The sequence below is a fragment of the Coturnix japonica genome, chromosome 1 (genome assembly GCF_001577835.2).
Source record: "Coturnix japonica isolate 7356 chromosome 1, Coturnix japonica 2.1, whole genome shotgun sequence".
NCBI classification, from domain to species: domain Eukaryota; kingdom Metazoa; phylum Chordata; class Aves; order Galliformes; family Phasianidae; genus Coturnix; species Coturnix japonica.
Genome location: NC_029516.1, coordinates 71,119,935 through 71,145,515, shown reverse-complemented (window position 1 = coordinate 71,145,515; position 25,581 = coordinate 71,119,935). Strand labels below are relative to the sequence as shown.

The 25,581-nt window shown below is 41.8% G+C and overlaps 1 protein-coding gene and 3 non-coding genes across 9 annotated transcripts; 1 reads left to right on the top strand and 3 right to left on the bottom strand.

Annotated features, from left to right (window-relative positions):
• Positions 1-20: 20 nt before the first annotated feature.
• Positions 21-24,301, bottom strand: SPICE1 (spindle and centriole associated protein 1). Of its 6 annotated transcripts, XR_004308782.1 has the most exons (19): positions 24,011-24,301; positions 23,582-23,629; positions 22,958-23,104; positions 20,333-20,435; positions 19,483-19,604; positions 16,174-16,274; positions 15,698-15,834; positions 15,333-15,473; positions 14,084-14,349; positions 7,312-7,443; positions 6,981-7,128; positions 5,415-5,639; positions 4,478-4,872; positions 3,749-3,920; positions 3,054-3,156; positions 2,678-2,765; positions 1,660-1,844; positions 589-681; positions 21-166 (listed from the first exon to the last, which is right to left on the bottom strand). XR_004308782.1 is itself a non-coding variant. In XM_015874369.1 (17 exons), exons 1-17 carry the CDS (start codon positions 24,284-24,286, stop codon positions 1,791-1,793), a joined length of 2,658 nt encoding a protein of 885 aa, XP_015729855.1. In that variant the 5' UTR covers positions 24,287-24,301; the 3' UTR covers positions 791-1,790. The 6 variants fall into 6 exon arrangements, 4 of the variants coding, with proteins under 4 accessions (XP_015729855.1, XP_015729864.1, XP_015729874.1 ...); XR_004308781.1 differs by lacking the exon at positions 21-166 and having other exon boundaries at positions 477-681; XM_015874369.1 differs by lacking the exons at positions 21-166; positions 589-681 and having other exon boundaries at positions 791-1,844.
• TRNAS-AGA lies at positions 11,719-11,807 on the bottom strand. Its single transcript has one exon. It is a non-coding gene; the product is annotated as a tRNA-Ser (tRNA).
• On the bottom strand, positions 13,117-13,198 carry TRNAS-AGA. The gene has a single exon. It is a non-coding gene; the product is annotated as a tRNA-Ser (tRNA).
• Positions 16,693-16,774, top strand: TRNAS-AGA. Its single transcript has one exon. It is a non-coding gene; the product is annotated as a tRNA-Ser (tRNA).
• Positions 24,302-25,581: the final 1,280 nt, after the last annotated feature.

Below are 25,581 nucleotides of genomic sequence, written 5' to 3'. Positions count from 1 at the left end.
GGATGAGCCAACTAGGGGAGGAGCGCTGATGGATCTTGTTCTCACTAACAAGGAGGGTCTGGTTGAAGTGGTGAAGGCTGAGGGCAGCCCTGGTTGCAGCAACCACAAGGTGGTGGAGTTCAGGATCTCATGTGGCCAGAACAGAATACCAAGCAGAACCACAACCCTATATTGTAGGCATTGTGGCAGCTGTCAGAAGTGCTGGTTGCAACCCTAACTCCCCCCCTCAGAGGCCTCCCCTCAGCCCTGGCACAGTGCTTAAGCTGTGAATGGAAAGGTCCAGTATGGGACTGGGTGTGCTGAAACCTGGTGGTTCCTCTTAGGAGGGCACCTGGGCTCAACTACTTTGTGCAGCCCACAATCCTCAGGCACAGCTGAGAGAGCTCCTCCCCAGTGACACCTCAGTGTCACAGTCATCCCAACTGTCCCTCTGTGGGGGTAGAGCTGGGGGCCTGCAGAGCCAGTGCTGGTAAGAGATGCTTTCCTTACCAATATCTTCCCCTTTTCAGTAACACTGAGAGCCCCTTTGTAGGGCAGGGAATTAAGGCCCTGTGTTTCTGCCTGTTTCCTCACACATAAGCCACAGACCTTTGGAGTGTGGAGTGATTTCTTCCAAGCAGGTCTAGCTGCTCCCTCACCAACTACAGGAATATGGACCTTCTTCTCTTCCTGACGTTAGTACTGGGGAAAAAAGAGATCATATAAGTTTTCAATGAATACTTGCACAGGACTTTTTTTAGATCCCATGTTTTTAGAGGTGTTACACCAATTAAAATAATAATACATTTAGGAAGATTCAAACAGCTTTACTCATCAAATCCAGACTTGCTGATGTTTCCATTTTTAATCTCGATTATCAAGGATTTCTGCCTGAGTTTACTACAATGTAAGGATTAAGCATACGAGCGCTTTGTGATAAATCCTGGATTTTATTGGTTAACGTTAGTACTAAGATGATGGCCATTTTAAAAAGTCAAATAAAAGCAACGTACAAACAAGTATTATATATGCATACACACATACACACCCAGAATACCTTAATACAATTGTACTCGCATCTGTTTTCTGTTGTATCAGAGATGATACTTCAGTGCGTAACAAAGAGACTCTCCATTCGACTCCCACTTAGTCACGTTATGCTTGTTATACAAAATACTTCATTGTTTAAAGAAGCGATCCTCAAGTTCAGAAGCAATCCTTGATATGTTATTAACTGCACAGCAAACACCATCTGGGGGGGCAGCTACAGAGCACAGAAGGAGCAAGAGGTTTCCAAAGCAAATTCTTATCCAGCAGGAACAGACTGACCTCCTGATCCCCACGTTGCTTTTCAACGTGTACGTGCAGACCCTCATCTCAGTTTCCCTTTTTCTTTTCCCCCCGATCTCTTCATCTTGTGCAAATACACGCTCTAGAAAATGCAAGTTTCTCAGATGTTCTCTGGAGTCTTCTTTCTTCAGCATGGGTAATATAACATACACATGTCATACAACCCACAGATATAACAACAGCTCATTGCTACACCAGCCCCAGCTTACAAATGTATGGAAGACTTATTCAGTGAAAAGGAGTTACATTACAGCAGCGTTTCTGTTCTTTAAACTCAGCCCCAGGACTTACAGTACTCTGCATGGCACAAATACAGTAAGCATTACTGACCTTCTTAAATTCACAGGAAAGCACTTCAGAGTTAAACTGTACATCTGGAGAGGGAGACTACAGTGATATAAATGCGATTTGTAAGAAAGTTTTTCAAATAAATAAATGATAGTACTTCAGTGCAGCTTCCTTTACATAATATGCATTGACAATGCAAACCAGCCTTCTTCTTTTTGCTTTTCTGCCTGCAGAAGAGGAAACAAGTTGAAATTTACACATCATAACCTTCCTGCAGACTTGCTAGTCAGCAGTTTCCCTGATGGGAAGCAATTTTCTGCCACGGACACCAGAGGGATGGTCACACCACCAACTTCAGAGACCTTGTGTAAGTCACACTTACTACCTTCCATATTCTGAAGCACCCTTATGTTTACTTCTCTATTAGGATACAGTCTTAGACTCCTAATGTAAGTGACTTTGGATATCAGGAAAGCCAGTATTAATATACCCTCAAGGTTGCTACCAACAGAGCTGTAAATGTTTTACCAGACTATAATGTTATCTGGATTTCCATGTGAAAGCATCTCCCTGTAGTCCATTCTTCTTGCAAGCCAGGAATTAGAAATCGATATTCATTATCTTCTTCCAGTTTGGATTTATTTAACTTTCAGCAATACACTTGTGTAATGGCTGGTTAAGAGTCTGAAGAGTTTGCTTGACTCTTATATGTGGCTCCATCAGCACATTCTGAAGATTGCTTGAAATTCTCTGGAGCCATCAGTCTGACAAAGTCTGACAGAGGTTCCCAGTTCTAACACAAATAGATGCCACAGCAGAAAACACAGTTACAGGAATACTCACTTGTAAGTAACAGCTCTGTGGTAGCAAACAACTCATGTCGTTAGCACTCAGGCCTCCCCTTACCAGTTATCCAGAATCCAGACTGCTATGAATTGATCACCATTAGAATCAGTACATTCAAAGTAGGACTGAGTTCCTCCCTTCACTGTGTCTGTCTTACATTCTATTTACATAGCACAGCAATCAAGCCTTCTGGCTGAAGAATTTTCAGTCTTACCTTTGGCCTCTGACTGACAGGATTTAATGTCACACACTCTGATGTGGTACTTAAGGGTGAAGAAGGTTTGCTAGAACCTCCTACGGACCTGTAGATGTTATTAAAAATAAAAGATGGAAGTGAGTATTAGAATCATGTCTAGGATGCTGAGTGAGGATCCCTCATCAAAAGCCAACAACCCATGTGACACTACAGGCGTTTTTAACACAGTGAAAGTCAAAGATGATAGTGGATGTTTCCACTATTTCTATAGCGTTTGATAAGCCTGTAAAAGCCCACGGTGCCACAAAATATATATGATTATATTTTATTAAGAGTTCTGTGTGTATATAATCAAGCAAATACAGAAATAAAGCAGTAAAAGGTCAACATCTACCTTCTCATGCTGGTCACACTGCCAGGGGAAACACTATCTTCTTTGGAGCTGTCCACAGAAGCTGCCACAGGAACAGACACTTCAGTTGACCTCCTCGCATCTTCTAGGCAAAATAAATAATAGCTTTGATGAGAACACCAGAATGTTTACAAACTGCATGGAATACACAGAGCAAACACATCATCAGGCTGAAGGTCCATTCAATCCCACACCCACTTGCTGAAAATGAAAGATAGTGAAAGCAGATATTCAGAGGTACAGACAATGTGTACAGACACAGAATGACTGTTCTCTGAAAAAACCCTTCGGTTTTTATCAGTCAGCAGTTTTAACACTTGAGATTTCGCTACTTCTTGTCCTTTACATTCTGATTTCCATGCTGATTTATGTTACAACAGCCGCAGAAGCATTAAAAGTGTTACGATTCCACTGTGCACGCCACTGCATATGCACCTGCATTCTTGTGTACATGCATGTACTCTCCTCTTCCTCCTCCTTCCTAGCTGATGTATCTTGCATAACTCTCTGAAATCCATCACCTCTAAAATGAGGGGTGCTTGTAGCATGCAGATGCTGATAGAAGGCACCCTGCTGACTGTGTCTGCTGATCCAATCAGTCAAGGAAGAGACCTCCCACAAAAGGGGAAAAAAAAGGTTTTACTAGGTTTTTGTTCCTCCTGAAACTGGCTACTTACCACTGTGGTTTCGGGATGGAGGCAGAACAGGAGATATTCTCTGAGAGACTGTATCAGCAGCAGCTAATTTCTGCTGATCTATTAGCTGCAGCAGTTTATCACGTGCTTCCGTGCTCTGACGATTCAGCTCTGCTATCCTTTCCTCCAAGCTCTTCGGTACCACAAGATGAGTCTACTTAAGATAATTGGATAATTACTTCCAATTAAAAATTGAAAACACAACGTTTTAAAACAGGTTTTTCTACAAACAGAAAAAACAGCTCATCTGCGTTATTCCAAATAACAAAACAAAGGAAGAAAACCTACAACCCTCCAGCAACTAACCACAATTAAAGTATTTAACCAGCTAGCCATGCATTCAAGAGTAAACGTGGAAAGCAGATTTCTAGCAGAACTATCTTGCATCTCATCTTTAAATCAGGTTTTCATCCATTCTTTTGCTGTTTATAAACATGTTTATAAAATCTCCACACATGGAGATTTTAAGCACTCATATACAACATAAGCCCAACATGAGAAACTACTGTTGACCTCAGGGAACAGTAAAATCAAAGTCTCCAAGTGAATGAAAGACAAGAACATTTGTTTTGTTACTCTTCTTAAAGAAGAAACAAGGAAGTAACAGCTACAGCATCAGTAAGCTAAGGGAAAGCAGATCCACACAAGGGGAATCCAGCCTTCCTTTTTTTTTTTTTTCTTTGCCTTTTTTCTTTTCTTTTAAATTCTCACCTGCTCTTGTGAAGAGTCTGGACAAGAATCTGAATTTTGCATTGGGTCTGGTTGGGGCAGACAGTCCCTTATGTCTTCAGAGAAGCTTCTGAATTTGCTCAGCTGAGCCTTAATCAGTGAGTTCTGCCGCGTGAGCTCAGCTATCTGTCCCGGCAGATCACTGCTTTGAGAGAACTCTCCAACTGTGTCATTTTTGGTAGTGTCACCAAGGCAGGACAAACTGATTTTCTCTTGGGAACTCTGCAAGTCTTTGTCTGCAGGAGGAACTGGCTGCCTTTGAGACATGAGATGGCTTTCCTCGGTCACACTCCACGTCCTCAGGGGGGAAGGTGAGCTCCTCTCCTTGCATGGTTCTCTCTCAGTGTTTTCAGTAGACTGAGAAATGGTTGTCAATACTACAGACAAGAAGGAATAGCTCTGAGTTAGCCCTCCATTTTCCAAAACCCAATTATCATACCCAGTAAACTGCAAGTCTGCATTTTTATTCTGCTAGTTATTTGGGCTGGTAACAAAGCTTTTGGAATAGCACAATACAATAACAGAAGGCTTCTACAACAACAAACTATTTACTAACCCTCTAAGCTTTCTGGCTCTGGAGGTCAGAGACAATGTGCTGTAAATCAGACAAAGCACTACAGCACATCATACAGAAGTGACACTCAAAATCAGTACAAGTTAAAGATGCCAGTCTGCACTGCCACTGACAGGACTATAAATGGAGAACAGTAGGAAACAGAATGTGTAAAGGAAATCAGATGCAGAAAGAAAAGCAAAGCCCATCTGAGTGCAGAAGCAGGATATTCCAGCTATCGGGCCAAGGTGCCCAGGCAGACTAAAGTTAACAGAAAATATCTCCAAAGGTAACACAAGCCTCAGACATTGAAATAGTAACACACTACACAGACTTCTAAGTCTAGTACAGCCAGAGAGATCTTACTGTTCTGGAGGGGAGACAATTCTGGACTGTTCTTCTGCCGGGGAGGTGACAGCAGTACAGCTGGCTGGAAGACCTGAGCTGGCAAGCTTCTACCTGCTGCCGCATCACCTGAGGCACCTGGCCTCTGAGGAAACTTGACAGGATGTTCTTCCTGTGGGAATTTCAGCACATTCTTCTTCTTGCTTTCATCAGTCCCGGATTCAAAACAGCTCAAATCAGGTTTTTCTAAAGAAAGAGATGAAGCAAGAATAGAATTTAAAGAACAACAGAATTAGTGTTAGTGCAAAACCTGTGTAAAGAAAAATATCAGTGTCAATTCTTACATTTAGATATCTGGGAAGACAGACTAGAGCACATTCCCAACACAATCCCAGCTTTCTTCTGATCCCCAGGTACAAAACTTTCACTGCGTTTCCAAAGCATCCTCCTCACAAGCTCATTTTCATCACAGTATTTCCCCCAACTCTTCCTTCAGCCATTCTTTGCTCCAGGGAAGTTTGTTGTATTTTTTTTTACTGCAGAAACTACGCATAAGCTCTCTCTAATATTTCGCAACCAGACAGAAGCCTTAAGGGTAGAAAAGTGAAGAGTTCAGCTGCTCACAAGGAAGAAATATTGTTCCAAATTCAGGAAGCTTCCCCCTCAGAAGATGCCACTTTCTGAGATGAGAAGAGAGACCAGTAAGGAAGAATTTTTGCAAAACTGTTAAATATAAGTTGATGGTGATTGAGGCAAGTCAAAAAAAGACACAATCTGGTGTGGCTTCTTCCTGAGAACACTACAGAAACAGTCAGGAATGATTTTGACTGTGATGTCTACACCACACCAACAGCATTTAACCAAGGAACACAAAACGCTCCAAGCAATCACAGGATTCACAAGAAGGTACTGACCTGGACAGCAGAAATGATACATTTAAGTAAGTGATCAGAAAGGATGACTGGGGGAAAACACAGTTGCAAAGGAATATTAAAAGTATAAATTTGGTTAGTTTGGTCAGGAATGCCACTACCTTAACATAGTGTATAAATACAGACAGAGTTATCACTCAAATGGTCATTCACCTCCAATATAATTCACAAACATCAAGCAACAGCCTCCTGCTTGATTGCTTCACAAATCAAAGCAGCTGCTGTTTCTGGTCAGCAGCGACCTCCAGTGTTTAAAGGGAGAAACAATCTTAAACTATTAGAATGCCTCAGCAACAGAAAGGTGGAATCCTGGATCCTGCTTCAGATGGACTTTTATTTTGGGGTTTTTTCCCATTAAGACCCTCAGAATAAACCTGGCCTTACATCTTACTGGGGTAAGGAGAAGGAAGCCCAGGATTTGTATATATGGATAACTTTCAAGTCCAGACTGAGACAGATGGAAGTCAGCTTACAATAATGCTAAAAAAAACCCACACAAATAAACCTGCAGACAAGTGCTTATGCTTACAGCAGGAAGATTCAGGCCCACACAAGATGTATTTATTCAAACAGACATCTGTTAAAAAACACATTTTCCACTGCAAGAATAAAAGTAGCCACAACTCTCATTTCCTTCATACACACATACACATACCTTGAGTTTGCGATGGACTTTTGTGTGCAATTCCAAAATGGCTTGGACTTTCTTCTCTTCTAGGTTCTACCAAAGGAAGGCCCTTAAATGCCCGTGTGAGAGAGGTCATCTTTTCATCTGTTTCAATCATGTACTGCTGCAGCTTTTTCTAAGGAAAAAGAGAGAGATTTTTATTCTAGCAAGATGAATCAGACAACTGTAGATCACAAGCAGCACTGAGAAAAAATGTGGCTTCTTAATATCTCTGCATGAGCTTGTGAGATCACAGTGAGGTATGAATTATCAGTGTCTCCACATTTCTCCTTTCAAGTTGGAAAAAGGGGCTCAGTACCTGTATAGCAATGTTTTCTTCCCTTACTAGAAGTATTTCTGCAGTCAGAGCATCAATTAGTTCTCTGTGCTCATTCAACATCTCTTCATGATGTTGCCTCATCATCTCTTTCTCATGCAGTTGCATCTCACTCTAAACAGGGAGAAAAAGTTAAAAACCTACTATAAGGATTAATATTTGAAAACAGGAATGACTCACAACACATTATTCTATAACAGCTCTTCCCACTGTTGTTTGACTGACTTCAGTACCCTCACTACAAAATCCAGTTTTCAGTGTTTGAGAATTCCCAGTGAGCTCACTGTTCTTTCTTTATTACTCCGCAACAACTGAGGGAATCCTTTAAATCCTTATAACTCTCAGGCTGAAACAAGAAAAGCAGAAACAAGTACCTGCTTCCCTGAATGGAATTTAAGACACTGAATCTTCTTCACCTAGTTATGAAATAATTCTGGGTACACCAGTGCTCATCACTATCTGTTGCTACCCTGTGCCTTATCTTTGTCTTTCTTAATTCACTGATAAAGACAGATTTTACTAAACAAAGGGGGAAGTACTAGCTCTTTAATGCTTGCTCTCATAGAGAGTAGTTCAAGGTTTCCTTTTTATTATGTTTTGGTGTTTTTTTTTTTAAAAAGCGCTGAGGAATCCACTAGAATACAAGACAGAAGACCTCACTGTAAAGAACCTTTTGCCCTTAAAAGACCCAACTGATCTACAGTTTTAAGGTAGCAACAGCAACAGACAGGCTTCCTGTTCATGACAAAACACCAGAGACTCCCTCCCACCTCTACTGGGTAAAGAGACCACATGACTGCCATTTTTAGCCCTACTAGTGGAACAAAGGTTTTACAGAGCATCAAACACATCAGCATTGGTAAATGAGACCCTGCCCCAAACGGTAGCTTGCATTCACTAAAAGAAATCCTTGAATAACAGACAGACATCCCATCTCCAAAATAATCCAGAGAAACAGCCTGGGTACCCTTTTCTGCGCAAGCAGAATTACAAGAAGATCTTGTCATGTACTGTAGATTATATTCTGCTAGCACTGGTATCAGATGTGGGGAAAAAGCACCAAGCATGAAGGCAAAACAGCTCTGCAGCTAAAAGAACGAATGAACAAGTAGACATTTTTGAGAACAAACCACAGTACTTGTTACTAGACACACTCAGATATCTCCCCCCCAGCCAATCAGACAGGCAGGCTAACCATCTTCTAGCAGCAATGAAGCCAATATGGATGTCTCCAAGGTAAGTGGAAGAGCTACTGCAACTTCTGGGACTGCAACGACAATCAATCTTACTTAACTTAGTTATTCTGAGCGTAAAAGATTCCACACAGACAAGCATCTTACATTTACGTGTGGGGAGGCTGTCAGCTAACTACTATATATACCCATTCCTATCACCAGATAGGATGTCAATTTGCTATATCCTGAAAGAACTGTCTTTATTCCAGCCTACTGCCAAGGGCACCCCCTATTACATAAGCTTATTTTAACACTACATCAGAATACACAGAAGCAGAGACAGAGAAAATATGAGTATGCACACATTACATTAACACATCTTGCTATGTCTTCACCCCATGAGTCTTGCAAAGGAATAACATCTTGAAGAATGGCAAGGGAAAAAAAAAAAAAGTAATTCTAACCTTTTATAGAATCATTATATTTGGAAAAGACCTCAAAGATCATCTTAGTCCGACCATCAACTCATCACCACCATGCCCACTAAACCGTGTCATTCAGTGCCACATCCACCCTACTCTTGAAGATCCTCCAGGGATGGTGAATTAACCACCTCCCCTGACAGCCTGTTCCAATGCTTCACCCTTCTTCTCAAATGTCCTCACAGAGAAGACATTTTTCCTAATATCAAAACAGAACCTCTCCTAAAGCCATTAGTTCTTGTCCTTTCGCTGTTAACTGAGAAAAGAGACTGTCTCCCATCTTGCTACAACTTTCTTTTAGGGAATTGTAGAGAGTGATAAGGCTTCGCCTGAGCCTCCTCTTCTCCAGACGGAACAATCTCAGTTCCGTCAGCTGCTTTTCATCAGACTTGTGCTCCAGACCCTTCACCAGCTTAGTTGTCCTTCTCTAGATGTGCTCTCAAGGCTTCAACATTTTTCTGGTAGTGAGAAACCCAGAACTGAATGCAGTATTTAAGGTGTGCCTGAGCACAGGGGAGACGATCACCTATATATTCACAAAACCATTTTACATCATCTTTAATGATCACAGGCAGATTAAGTTCTTGCTGGGCTTTTGCCTTTCTAATTTTCCCCATGCATACCACAGCAACAACCTCATACTCTTCCTGAGTTGCCTGACCCTTCTTCCAAAGATCGTAAAACTCTTTTTTTTTTCCCCAGTCTCAGCAAAAGCTCTTTGTTCAGTCAGGACAGGAGATGACAATTAAAATTACTTAGGAACCCACGTCCAGATCTTTAATGAGGCTTTTGAAGAGAACTGTCCAAGGTACTGAGTCCCTGGAGACATCTACTGTGACCAGCCTCCAACTGGGTATAAATCCATTCACCATCAATTACTTGGGTCCAAGCATCCAGTTTTTTATCAAGAGAACTGCACATCTGTCTAAGCTGGGAGCCATGAGTTTCTCCAGGAAAAAGAAGCACTCTCGTAAGTCGGCAGGATTCGAACCTGCGCGGGGCAGACGCCCAGAATGGAATTTCTTAGTCCACGCCCTTAAACCCAACTTCGGCCACGACTACTGCACAGTACAATGGGTGTGACCAATCTGCCCCTGACGGAACAAGGAATGACACATCAACCTCGCCAGCGTATAAAACCTATTGTCCTTGAAGTAACTGCTCGCCTTACATCTTCCACTAAAGAATTTGGGACAGTAAACACTTTTACAAGGTTGGCGTGAAAAAAGAGGAGGGGTGGGAATTTTGGGGAATTGCTCGGGTTTGCATGCACCTCCACCCAACTCCGGAAGGAAGCAATTACTGGTGCCTTTCTATATATGGATCCCCCTTTTATGTAATGACCCATTTTTTCTTTATTTTTTTTTTTTGACCGTATTTTACACACATCTATTAGAACTAAACATACATTATAAATGAGGTATCTTAAGAGTCAGATACATCTTCGGCCAACACAGTAGCCTCTACAAAAACTCATTTTCCTTGGCCTTTAAAAATATATTTGGATGATTACTTTATAGTTTGTCATATCTTTCTTAGTTGCTACATTTAAAAATCCATGAACAGTTTTGAAGGAATTATGAAGACCGACATGAACTTCTATGGAACATAAAGAGAAACTGAACAGGAACTGAACACGGTTATAGCTGCAACTACAGTGTGAATTTTATGCACGTAAACTGGTATTTTTTCTACTGAGACGGGGTGGGTGAGAATCAGCACGCCATATGAAACTGGAAAATAATCTTTCTCCTCAGAAAAGAAAGGGAATCCTATAAGCTTCAGCATGTCTTGAAGACTGGATGTCTACATACGACGCCATCAGAGAACATCTTAAAATACTCAATGCCAACGTATTTTCTTGAAATGCGCTGCCAGCTACCTAAATGGCTGACTTTGGAACTTTACTAATACTGCTGGGGAGGCAAGACGGTGCACACAAGCACTTTCATACCTAGCATCACAGGGATTTTATTAAAAACAAAACAGAGAAGCTATACAACTTCCCAGTGAATTTGCAAATTCTAAATATAATTTAAAGCTGCGTGAAAAGATGAATAGACAGTGAAGGCAACCCAGGAATCATAGAATCATTCAGGTGTATTGGAAAAAAGACCTGTTGACTTACTATTGAGACATTAAGTACTGCTAACTAATTATTACACTACATCCCTTATCAGCACATCTTTTAAACACCTCTAAGGATGTGACTCAACTACTTCACTGGGCAGCCTGCCCCCGTGCTTAAAAACTCTTTCAAGTGAAGAATTTGTTCCTAATAATCCCAACACTTACACACCCTCCCTTGTGACCTGAAAGCCATTACTCATCCTCTTCATTGTTCTGCTCGAGTGGGGTGGGGGTGGGGTGAGGACCTTTTGAAAACAAACCCACCGACACGTATCAGCAACAGCCTCCTTTGAGGTAGGTGAGAAGGACAACAAGGCCCCTCCACCAAGCCTCCTTTCCCTAGGCTAACAACCCCAGTTTCCTCAGCTGCTCCTCATAAAGACTTCCTCTTTAGACACCTTGCCAGCTTATTTGCCATTCTTGGTATGGAGTCCTGTGGAACACTACTCCTGAAGAGCTTCCAACTGGATATATATCCACTCACCACAATTCCTCAGGTCCAAACACCCAGACAGTTTTTTTATCCAGAGAACTGCAACATCTGTCTTTAAGCCCTAGACAGAACATGACGTTTGCCCTCCAGGAAAAAAAAGGAGCACTGGCGTAAGGTCGGCAGGAATTCGAACCTGCGCGGCACGCAAGAGCCCAATGGATTTCTAGTCCATCGCCTTAACCACTCGGCCACGACTACTGCACATTATGGGTGTGCACCACCTGCCCCGAGGAACAAGGATGATAGTTACTATTATATTAATAACATGAATTAGAAACTATTAAGTTGATGCTTTCCTACTAAACAGAAATCACATCACTGGTAGTATAAAAAGATCCTTCCCAGTAACATCACAAAAAGAACCTTAATAAATTTAATACTCTGCTTTCACATGGCAACTTTAACACAAAATGAGTGTTATGAGCGACATTTAATACATAAACTTCTTTTACTTTTTTCCAATGACTATTCACCCTGAAAAATGGAGCCAAAAAGGACAGATCTAGTGAGCCTTATCTCAGATCATTCTGTAAGCTACATTAAGGCACACACAGAAAAAGGAGACAACCCAAGGTAACCAGCAAAGCTTTGCTAATGGCAGATGGTACCTGATCAATCTGGTGGCCTACCATGAAGGAATGACTATACTAGTCAACCAGAAGAGACAGGTCCATGTCATTTACCTGGACTTCTACAAGGCCATTGATGTAGTCCCACATTACATCCTTATCTCTGCGTTGGAGAGAGATGGATTTGAAGGGTAGACTATTCAGTAGATAAAAAATTGTTTGGGTGGTTGCAACCAGAGGGTTGTAGTCAATGACTCTACATCCAGGTGGAAGATAGTCATGAGTGGTGTGCCCCAAGAGTCCATCTTCGGACTGATACTCTTCAACATCTTTATCAGTGACACAGACAACAGGATTGAATGCACCCTCAGCAAGTTTGCAGATAACACCAAGCTAAGGAGTGTAGTTGATGCTACAGCAGGAAGAGATGCCATCCAGCGAGATCTGCACAGGCTAGAGAAGTGGGCTGACATTAACCTGGTGAGGTTCAACAAGGTGAGAGCAATGTCTTGCGCCTGGTTTTGCTACAGTCCCAGACTTGGCTTATGGTCTGGGAGAAGAACTCATTAAGAGCAGCACTGTGGAGAAGAGCCTGGGGATGCAGATTGACATAAGTGAGGTACGTGCTCTTGCAGCCCAGAAGGCCAAGCACATCCTGGGCTGCAAAAAGAGGGTTGGACAGCAGGGAGGGGAGGTGAATGTTTACCTCTTCTCTGCCCTCAGGGAGGACCCAGCACAAGAAGGATGTAGAGTTTCTGCAGCAGAGGAAGTAGAGAACGTCTCCTAGGAAGACTGGCTGGGGGAGATGGGCTTGTTTAGCTTGGGGAAGAGAAAGTTCTGAGGAGAGCTCTTAGCATCCTTTCACTGCTTGAAGGGAGCTTATAAAAACAGATGTCCAAGCCACAAGCCATGGGTTTCTCCATGAAAAAGGAGCACTGCGTAGTCGGCAGGATTCGAACCTGCGCGGGCAGAGCCCAATGGATTTCTAGTCCATCGCCTTAACCACTCGGCCACGACTACTGCACATTATGGGTGTGCACCATCTGCCTCGAGGAACACTATGAAATTAAGAGCAATTTGTTGACTGAGCGACTGGATGACTCCATGATCAACCTGATCCAGTGGGAGGCACCCTTGCCCATCACCACAGGTTGGTGCTCTTTAAGGTCACTACTGATACGAACTAGAGCTTTGGGATTTAGGTAACATACTCTACTGCAGCTGTTAAGGGTGCTAGAACTGCTGTAATCTTTTTCATAATTTCTCAAAGGCCCTCTGAATCCATGAGTCACTCCTGCACCTTGAATAGCTTTGGGTTAGAGATATTTTATTTTTTTTAATAAACAATTCCGTACAGCTTGCAGGTATTGTCTTCATGGGATTGCATTCATCTGCAGCTGTGCAGTGCTATTGTCAGCACTTGACGTTGTTCTTGCTTAAGATCAAGTTGCTGGTATGGATGGAAGAGGAAAGCCAAGGAATCTCTCTCTCTCAAAAATAAATAAATAAGTAAATAAAATAGAATTTGGGTGCACTTTACTAGTGCTAATCGTATCATTTTGAGAGGGAATGAAGAAAACGAATTTGTCAACAAAGCTGTAGTTAATATCCTGCTATGATTCTGAACATACGAGAAAAATTAAATTTAAAAATACTTCCATTAATATTTTCTGCAAACATTCACTAGGAGACTTGCACTGTAGTCATCTCCTCCCTTTTCACTAGGGATCCCTGTCTCTAACAAGCTGAGCTTTACCTGCTAATTGCATGCAATTCAAATAAGTAATGGTAATTAGACTTTACTTTAAAGTAACTAGGAGCCGGAGAAGACCAAAGCTGATAATTCTACTGTAATTCTATATCCTTTTACATTCATTCTACGGAAAGAACTTAGAGTATTCTCACCTCTTTGAGGTAGCGCATCAAACGACAGAGAGCATTCACCAGTGACAAGGTAAATCCAGTGAGGCCTTCACTTTTTTGTATTTTTTTAACCTCACGGCCTGTACATCGCTCGTATTCCTCTAATTCATGCTCCACTTCGTGTATCATGCAGCTGAGGACATCTAGGCTGGATTTGTTGTCCCTCTGAAGGTCCATGGGGACTGAACTAGCAGGAGAATCATCTCTCCTCTGCCTTGGAGAGTTCTGTGCAGTTTGTTTCCTTTTCACTAGGGGAAAACAAACAAACAGAAAAACAGCCACTGAAATTTCAATTTGTATAGAAAGCTTTGCAAGTAAGAATGAAATTATATTGTTTACTGAAACATATCTGTGCCTCCGGTGGCGCAGTGGTAGGAATGCCGCATTGCAACACCGGAGGCCCTGGGTTCGAATCCCCCCTGTGGCACAAGTGGTAGAAGTGCCGCTCTGCTACACAGAGGCTCGAATCCTGGGGGTTGGACTCGATGATCTCTAAGGTCCCTTCCAACCCACATGAGACTGTGATACTGTGATATCAGAGGAGAGACCCTCTTTTGCAATGAGCTGTAATGGACCATCAAGGAATTCCCGCAGACATTCCAATTATTTTCAATAATCCAAAAGTACATTTTATGTCATTACATTGGTCCCATTCAAGTTTCATTGGTGCATTTATCTTAGACATCTATTTTTGCTTTTTTCTTTCAAATTAGAAGCACAGAAACAGTTTGCAAGTCATCACCCAGTGAAAAACAACAGCTGCTTTCAGATCTTGTATTTAGTAACTTTTACAAGTCTTTCTATGCTAATATTTGTATGTGGGGATTGGCATCAGGTATAAATGATGTGCAGAATAAGATGAAAATTCATCATAAATCTGGGCAGCATAGATGAGAAGGTTGTAAAATAAATAGAAAAGCACCACAAAGGAGAGAACTCTATGCCCAGCAAGAAAACAGGCTGCAACACAGAATTGTATTTATGGTTTCCTCATTCCTATGAGACTTTGCTTTGTCACCGGAATATACTACATAAGGGGTTGTGGAATGTCAACCTTTCCAAATGCTCAAAACATGGAGAGTTGAGCCCCCCTGAGTTCTTTGGAGTTAGCTCTCCCCTGAGCAGGGAGCATGAGCAGATGACTTCCAAAGATCCCTTTTCAACACACATTTTCCTATGATACTAAGATTCTTGGTCAAAGGAAAGAACGCTGTTTTTGAAAGTACTGAACTTTTTGCTGAAATTTGCCTTTCTTTTCTTGAGTTTGGGTTCAGCACTTGTCTCACAGTGTAAGCAGAGTCTACAGTCTCTTCTTCATCTTGATTCTGGTGTCTTGAATGGATTCTCCTGACTTCACTGGAAGCATTGAGGGCTGATTTAAATACAAAACAACAAAAAAAATTCATTTATGTTTTTAACAGTGCTATCATACAAAGGTATAATAAATACTAGAAAATTAGGCTTCTTAGTGTGAAAATTCATCTAAGCCAAATTAACACACCTCTATTTCTCATTTCAGCCCAGAAAAGGATCTCCAGACAGGGTCCTGTAAACAGTTTAACCACCCTTGAGAGGCTGCAATTAAGCAAATCCAACCTGAATGTTCCAATGATGGAGACGCAATTGTTGGAGTCATAGGTATTTCCTGTGATACAGTAGTTTTTCTCAAATCCCTTTCAGCCCACAACTCAGAATTTGCTGAGGAATTTTCTTCTCTCAATATACGAAGTAGCCTACATTCAAAACACACATAACAACTAATCACAATATAGTAGCACAACTTGACATTATTTTTGCAACCTAGAAAAAGTTTTTTTTCCTCTGTAACTACTTAGTGGAGCTCTCCACTCAAACTCATTCAAAGGTTTAAGAGTACTACAAAGGTTTTTCTTAGAATTCTGAGGTCAAAAAAGTAGTGTGGGGGGAACAAAAACAAAAATCACAAAAACAGGAATCAAACCACAACAAAATTAAGTTTGCTATTCTCATACAACACCTTCTAATACCCTTATAAATCTCCCTAGTCCTAGTGAAAAAAGGGTGGAAACTTTAATGGTCAAATCTGCACTGACCTGTCACAACCGATACTGGATTTGAAATTCAGAGACTCATGCTGTCCGTTTTCTGATTGGCATACAGACAATGCCTCCTCTTCTTCCCCTTCATTAAGTGCCTTTTTGGAAACAAGGAAATAAAACAGACCTCAGAGTAAATTCAAACTGCCTCTAGGAAGAAGTTAGATATCAGGTGGAGTGCTGACAATAGCACTTCACAGCTACAGATGAATGCAATCCCATGAAGACAATACCTGCAAGCTGTGTGGAATTGTTTATTAAAAAAAATAAAATATCTCTAACCCAAAGCTATTCAAGGTGCAGGAGTGATGCAGCAGAGTACGTTACCTAAATCCCAAAGCTGTATTTCATAGCAATAGTGACTGTAAATACCACCATACTCCAACCCTGTAGCTATGGCAAGGGTGCCTCCCACTGGATCAGGTTGATCATGGAGTCATCCAGTCGCTCAGTCAACAAATTGCTCTCAATTTCATAGTGTTCCTCAAGGCAGATGGTGCACACCCATAATGTGCAGTAGTCGTGGCCGAGTGGTTAAGGCGATGGACTAGAAATCCATTGGGCTCTGCCCGCGCAGGTTCGAATCCTGCCGACTACGCAGTGCTCCTTTTTCCTGGAGAAACCCATGGCTTGTGGCTTGGACATCTGTTTTTATAAGCTCCCTTCAAGCAGTGAAAGGATGCTAAGAGCTCTCCTCAGAGCTTTCTCTTCCCCAAGCTAAACAAGCCCATCTCCCCCAGCCAGTCTTCCTAGGAGACATTCTCTACTTCCTCTGCTCCAGAAACTGCATCCTTCTTGTGCTGGGTCCTCCCTGAGGGCAGAGCAGAGGTGAAGTCACCTCCCCTCCCTGCTGCCCAACCCTCTTTTTGCAGCCCAGGATGCATTTGGCCTTCTGAGCTGCAAGAGCACGTACCTCACTCATGTCAAGCTTTTAGTCCACCTGGATCCCCAGGCTCTTCTCCACAGTGCTGCTCTTAATGAGTTCTCCTCCCAGACCATAAGCCAAGTCTGAGACTGTAACAAAACCAGGTGCAAGACATTGCTCTCACCTTGTTGAACCCCACCAGGTTAATGTCAGCCCACTTCTCTAGCCTGTGCAGATCTCACTGGATGGTGTCTCTTCCTGCTGTAGCATCAGCTACACTCCTTAGCTTGGTGTCATCAGCAAAGTTGCTGAGGGTGCATTCAATCCTGTTGTCTGTGTCACTGATAAAGATGTTGAAGAGTATCAGTCCGAAGATGGACTCTTGGGGCACACCACTCATGACCATCTTCCACCTGGATGTAGAGCCATTGACTACAACCCTCTGGTTGCAACCACCCAACCAATTCTTTATCCACTGAATAGTCTACCCTTCAAATCCATCTCTCTCCAACGCAGAGATAAGGATGTAATATGGGACTACATTGAAGGCCTTGCAGAAGTCCGAGTAGATTACCTCATTTGCTCTTCCTCTGTTCACAGCTGCTGCCACTCCTTCAGTGAATGCCACGAGGTTGGTCAGGCCAATTCGCACTTTGTGGAGTCACGCTGTCTGTCTCAGATCACCTTCTCATCTCCTCTCTTCCAGAAGGATCTGCTCCAAGATCTTCCCATGCACACAAGTGAGGATTAATGGCCTGTATTTCCATTGTGCAATTGACCACCTCTTTCTGGGTACAATCTTACAACTATTTCTTTGTCTATCAACCAGTCTACCCATCAAATCCATACCTTTCCAATTTGGAAAGAAGGATGCTATGGGTGGACCATGTCAAAGACCTTACTGAAGTCCAGACGGTAGCTCTTCCCTTGCTGCTGACATGATTATAGTAGTCTCAGACTTGCTCCATTCTTAACACAGGAGGGATTTCACTCCCTTTGTCGTGATTTTGTAATTTTGTTATTGGTATTCCACATCGTAACATCAAGTAAAGCACAGGGAATTAAAGAGTTAAGACTCCAGTTCCAGGAACAGACAACTTTCTGTATACCTGGTTCTCAGAAGGGAACCAAAGAATTACATATCCCAGAGGACTTCAAGTTCAGAGAGGAAGATAAGTTATAGGATTTCTATCTCTTCCTGCTGCCTGGCAGGGGGTGGGTGCTCCCCAGCAATGCACCTTCAGTTCAAACTAAGGCTTTTGGTTATGGACACTCTCCCTATCATTTTATTTGATTTATCAGCCTCAATTCTGATTATATTATATTGTGTTACCTTGCATTCTGATATCATATTTACTAATATTAGGTTTCCTTTTTCCTTTTCTTATATCATTGCTGCTGTTCTGTTTTTGGGCCCAGCTCCCATCTCCCTTCCCCTTTTTCCTTCCCATTTTTGGGCCGGGAAGCCTATGGGCCTGCTGCCCCCCCATCACAGGCACAGACTGATCTAGATAACTGCGTAACACCCCTGATTCCCCCTGGATGTTCAGAAACATGACAGGAATTGAAAGCCTAACTGGCAGTGAATACTGAGGCAAAGAACTCATTGAGTACCTCAGTCTCTTCCATATCAACTGAAGCCAGTTCTTCCTTCTAATTTACCAGAGGGGGTACAGTCTCCTTTGCCTGTCTCTTCTGACTGATGTATCTAAAGAAACCCTTCTTGTTATTTTTCACACATTTCGCAAAGTTTAATTACATCTGTGCCTTGGCTTTCCTCATCTCATCTCTGCACAACCAGACAGAAAACCCATATTCTTCCCATGTCACCCATCCCTGCTTCCACTGCCTTTACTTTCCCTTTTTATCCTTCAGTTTGTCCAGCAAGTCCTTGCTCAACAGTAGGAGTAAGGTGGAAAAAAAAAATTATTTATTATATATATATGTGTGTGCAGTGGGATAGACATAGATTTTCATAAGAAAATAGTACTGATAGATGTCTGTTGAGCGTCTCTGAGATTTTCTTTTCCATATATTACTACAAAAATCCCAGTTAAATGCTATCTGGTGAGGCATACCCAGAAGGGCAGAAACCTGGTAGTTCAAGGAATGCTAATTACAGATTTGATTTGCTTTATGTGAATATGGTGTGTGGGACTGTATTTGTTGTGGTTGTTTTACACATAGAATATACGCATAATTATACATATCTCACAATAAGGTCATTAGTTTGTTATGTCAAATTTCTAAAATTTAGAAATTTTAGAAAGGAGATTATATTTATATATATTCTTTTTATATATTTAATGTAGTCCTCTGTATGTTATTAGCACTCTATACAATACACAGAAGAAACATTTAGGTCTGCTGGGAAGCGTTACCTTTGCATATCCTTATTTTGTGCAAACAAGAAACATGGAACATACATATAAATTAATTACCTGGGAATCCATGACAGATTCATTGAGGATGGAAAGCTGAGTGGAAGGTTCCCATTTTTGTATGATGGGTCCCTGAGATGATTCTAAGTCACAGTTAGGAGCCATTGTTACATTAGGGAAACCTAGAGGAATCAGACAAAACAGGGAAGATTAGAAAGGGCTGAGTCAGTACATCATAGGACTAAGTACCAAAATGCAAGTTTCTGCATTTTGCACAGAAGCAATCACAATGATGTGTGTTGTTTTGAATAACTGACAAAGACCATAGAATTATCTCTATACATTCAACCATGTATCAGGCTCCTGTCCTCCTCAGCTGTGTAAATAAACTTGTTCAGAAAAAGCACGTCATTTGGAATAGTCATTAAATGTAAGAGAACTGTAGCCTAAAGACAAAAGATAAGATTAACACCTCACATGCAAATGGCCAATCCCTTTCAGCAGTGTGACACATAAACCAGTATAAGAAATGGAAAAGATTTATTCACGAGATGCTGATAGATGTACAACGATATCTAAGAACAAGGCAAACTATGTAGCAGTTCTGAGAATCACAAACTGGTGCCCTGTATTGGCTGGTAACTTGGCTACAGAAATGGCCAGCATCAGTTATTTTGAAGTGATCAGAAATTACACTATGGACCGGTACAGTGGAACAACCAACCAGTTCACTTTCTCATGCCACATTAGGTATTATCCCGTCTGTGTTTCGTCCAACATGAACAGGATCAGTCTTATCACATTAGATAATCAGACTAAAGCACAAAGAAAACTTTGTAACGCAAGATTATTTATGAGAAGCAAGAAGTTATTCTTGAATGCAGTGCCACATAGAAATGAGGTAGTTTACCTGTTCGTGTGCGAGGGGCATTCCCAAACAAGTCTTTTACCACAGCAATGATCTGATCAGACCGTTTCACTACATCTTGCAAATCATATTGATCGGAGAGAATCTGAAAGTATAGCATATAAGAAAATATTTCATGCTGTGCAGACTGATTTTTCCTTGTTTTATTCCGTGTTTTTTTAGTACTGTTCTTCAAAACAGCTAACAAAAGAATAACTAAGGTGGCAGCGCTTACAAAGTAGGTACTTGTGCAGCTAGGTCCTAATTAAGATAGATCAGAAGACCACAATTTGTTCCAAATGACAAGAATTCACCTCATTTTTCTGAAAAGTTAAGTTGTTATCACTCCAGAAGTGTCAACGCTGACTCATTTGACAGACAACCAAGTACTGAACTAGTTGATTAGATCCAAATTAATTCAGACAGACTTGTTTTATTCAGTCTTGATCACCAGAAATCCTGCCTCAAATTAAGCCTCATACCTTCCTACAAGCATCAGCAGACATAAATACAGCTGGCTGCATCTGGCAATACAAAATGCTTTGGCCATTTCCATGCATTTTTCACAAGACACAGCTTCTGTATTCAAGGTATCTCTCCCACTATTTGAAGTCCATTACTAGAACCATGAAAGCTGCCTCCTAGGCGAGAAGCTTTTGAGTTTAAAAGAACATTTGGCTACTGTGAACTGAACAGAAGTTGATAAAAAACATCTCCTGGGTAGAACACAATTCTAAACTCTTCACTGAGTAGTAGCTTCATTCATTAAATTAGAAATGGAGAGCAGTGAGAACTAAAAGCAAAGTAAAAGACATGTTCCCCTCATCCACCTTCTTCAATTTCCCCTCTGAATAGGAAAGGAGGTGGTGAGTGTGGGTTGTGTCACATCCAGAACACCACACAGATTTTATTAAAATTCATATTCCCTTCTGTTTCAGAATGTTACTAAAGATAATTAAACAGAGCTAATCCTGACCCTCTTAACTATGCTAATACATTCACTATGTACCCTTCAGTGAAATGTATTGACATTATTTCAGAAACAGGTTGCAGGACCACCCTCAATTCATAGTTAATGAAGTCATGTAATGTTTTCTTTCAGATTTTTACTCAGCCCCTTCCTCTAGAGTTTAAAAAGTTAAGCTTATCCATGTTGTAATTTTTACTCTCTCTGACATATAGCTACAAGAAAAGACACGCTACTGGCAGCATCTTCCTAGATTTTGCCTTCTGTTGAGTAAGATTCAAGGGGCTTAGGATGTTGAGTACTTACAACAATAAGGTGAGACCTTGCACTGAATAACAGAGGCAAGGAGATAACCCACAGTACTTTCACTGTACTGAAAAATGCAGACTGAAGAAGTTCAATTATTCTGAACAACAGAACCAGAGACTAACAGGATTTAACTTGGGGATACAGGAAAATAGTGACTCTTCTCCATACATTTATAATTCACATTCAAGAAGATGCCAATACATCAAGCAGCAACAGCAGCACGTGTTTCATCTTGCCTGGAATCATCTTCTTATGTCCTCCTACCTAGGACTGTCTCTTTTCAGATTCAAAAGTAGGTATAAAATATGTTGATTAAAAGTACTCTCTTTAATAGGAGGGATAAATCTGCTCAGGGGGAGTTAAAGTTAGTGCAATATCATTAAGAATAGCAAGAAATATAGAAGGCTATCTCAAATGTGTGAAACAACCAAGTCACATATTAAGTAGTCCAAATGCATTTAAAAGCTTGTAGTCCTACCTACGTTTAGGATATGTAACTCTGAAAGGAATTTTTCCTGAATCTAGCTTGCACCAGGGAGTTCTGTATAAAAGCCCAAGGGGTTGTTTTTAGAATATTGCTCTAAAATGAACTTGGTGTAAAAGCATGAAAATAACAAATGTTGAAATCAAAGTTTGATTCTTGGTTACAAATATCCTTAACACAAATTCTGTTGTTGCAGACAAAAGGATATCAAGTATGAATCCAGTTAGTGATTTTTAAATCCTAATGCTTTCATTTGTTCCTGTCTGTGCTTCAATGTTCTCAAAATCTACAAAAGCAAGTTGAGAAATGGAAGTCCCTGATGGTTAACCCACTGTGCATGCACAGGACTGCTGAATTAGTACATCATTACTTTATCTGCTAGGTGAACACTGTTGATATTGAATAATAATGAATAAGATTAACTCTAGGTTTGTCCAAGTGCTGATGAGGTTTCAAAGCTACTGTATTTTGAGATTAGTTTTCATGACATAGTTTTCATGTCCTTCTCAAAACTATAAATGTTCATGTGCTCATCAAAGGGAGAAAAGGAGGCAAGGTAGGACTGAAGACATAGAAGAATGCGCACACTTTTCACAGCATAGAGTTTAACTATGCAAACAGCTCCTGTTCAGATGCAAAGATGCCTGCAGCATTACAGAGGGCATAGACACAGATAAAATACCCTAAATGTACAAGACTGTGTACCAACTTACTGTTCCAACTACTGCATGTAGAGAAGAAAGTATGCACATATGAAAGCCAACTATACAAAAAGAGGAACAAATTTTTTTGCACTGATGTGCAAAAGCAGATTTCTACTACTACTATAAATCATTTGCAGCAGGCTGAAAGTAGATTTAGCTCTCACCTCATGCATCAGAGCCAGTTTCCTTTTCTCCAAAGAATCAGGGGCCAGCTGCATTTGCTTCTTCCATTTTCTTCTCAGCGCCTTCTCTTGCAGTTCCAGATGTGCCAGTGCTTTGTTTTTTGATTTGTGTATTTCATGGCGACGCAGCTACATAAACAGAAAAGAAACTAGTTTAAAATGAAGGTGCAATGTAAAAGAAAAACTAGTAAGACCACGATGACAACTCTTATCTTTGACATCATTCACCTGATGGCTGTTTATTTCATGGTAGTACAAGCAAAAGCCTCACAAACATCCTCAAGTGTCAAATGCCACCAATGCTAGCCATGTTTAAAGCAGTTTCAAAGGTGAATGGAGGAAGTCTCACAGCTTCCATCTGCCCGCCATCACTGAATCAAGAGTTTTCTCAAGAGAGAAAAAACCCACAAACATTCCCTCGTAGAAAGATGTTGCATTTTCCTGATTTAAAGCTAGTGTCAACCATCAGTGGAACTCTCACTCTTCTTCTAACAGTGATATATGCATATAGTTTAAATACAAATTACACAAGCTAAATACGTAAAGTGGTTGCTAATGTGGCTGCCCGGAGGCTACCAAGACAACCAGCTCACACATTACACTTACAATGTCCTCAGGAGTCGCACGGTGTACCGTCAAATCATGGACAGTACTCTGCAGAAAGGAACGAGAGAACACATCAAAAGCAAGAAAAGAGATTTTTAAGGTTCAACAAAACAACAACAAACTAAACCCATTCTAAACTACAACTTCGCATAACATTACACAACTGTACACTTCAATACCTAAACTTTAAGGAACTCCCAACTCTCCCTGCTCACTCCAGGCCGGTGAAAAAGGTCGGACGAGAAATCCACCCCACACAACTAAGCCTCAGGGCTCCGCAGGGTAGGGGGAACGAGGAAGAAGGCTGTGCTAAGCACCGATGGTGGCAGGCTCGCTCCCGCCCACAGCCCCCACTGAGGGCCGGGATCGGGCCGCCACACAAGGCGCACCGAGCCCCACTCGTGGCCACCCCACAGAAACAGCACTTACATCCCAATCCCGCTTGGCCACCGTCGCCTTCCTCGGGCCCTTTCTGGTACCTCCACGTAGCCGCGGCCGGGCCCCGCTCAGCAGCGACATGGCCGCCCCGCCGGCGGCTCGAGCGGGCCGCGCACGCACACCCCCCTCCGTTACCACAGGGACGGAGCCGTTCGCCGCGCCCCGAGGGGTGGAACGTGGCGGCGGCTGGCTCCGCCTCACGGCATCGCCGGCTCCACAGAAAGCTGTTGGGACACCTCTTCCCTCTCTCGCCCCAATCCTGCTCATTTGTGCCTTTATTATCTTATTCACTGCAAAGACCACCCCAGGCCAACTCGCAGTGCCCCTGTCAGAGAGGCTTGGAAGTTTCCGGTTTTCCTTAAATCTTAATTAAGACAATGAAGAGGTAATTAAGAGCAGAATGTCACACAAGCTCTTAAATGAAGGAAACGTGACACTCAGGAGTGGCTTTTACACAAACAGATCTCTCTAGTGGTGCCACCAAGGAAGGGTGCACCTCCCTACCCAAAGAACGTCCAACACCCAGAAAGTAACCAGCTGTTAACACCCGTTTATTTACCTTATGAGCAAATTCAATTTCCCTCTGCAACCTGAAGCTGAACAGCAGACTTCAGCCAATAGTGAAATAAACCTCTTAATCCTAGGCATATGTGTAAGGCAATGTACTGGATTGGTTACACTTTGTTTATCTGAAAATCTGTAACAAAAACATAAAGATGCATCTGGAATTCTGTCCTGGTGTGGCTTTAAAAATGTCTGAAAGAACAAGGAATATTGAAAAGAAAGTGATGGCAGCACAACTAGATCAATGTAACATCTACTCCAAAAGCTCATAAATCTCTCTGCTGTTATTAATTACATGTAACTGCTAAGTACCTCATATAAGCAGGCAGAGACATTCCTCATTCAGCTACCTATGTAAGAATGGGGAGTAGGTCTCTGCTCCTAGTGTGCTTTGAACTCAAAAATCCTTGTACATCCCTTCCAACTTGTGATACTCTATGATATCTATCAGATGTGCTAGAAGCCTGTCTACCCTTCCTTGTTTTCCTTTACACCGCTCTGGTGCCGGGCACTGCCTGCCCTCCAGCTACAGTTGTGTGACACCTGTGATGGAGCTCCTGGCCTGACCGAAGACCTGCCTCGTTGCCATGGTTTGCCAGGCAATCTGGACTCATTATACTGAGGCCAGCCGTCATCTCCAGACCACCCTGTCCTCTGATGCTAGAGAGCTGTGGCACATATAAGAACACTCCTACCAACCTTGCCCCATGATCTGTCTGGATCAGCATCTTGTCTCTATGTGTACACATGCCTTCTTCCAAAACACATGCTGTCATTCAAGAGTGAGATCTAGGTGGACATGAAAAGGCCAAACAGGCTACTTCAGTGACAGGGCAGAGGGAAGAGATATAAATCAGCCAGCCTCCATGTTATCTGGAAAGATAATGAAACAACCTGTTCAGTAATCAGCAGGCAAGCAACCAAATAACAATAAAGTGATGAGAAACAGGCACCACGCAGTATGTCCAGAACAAATCATGTCAGAGTAACCTAATTTA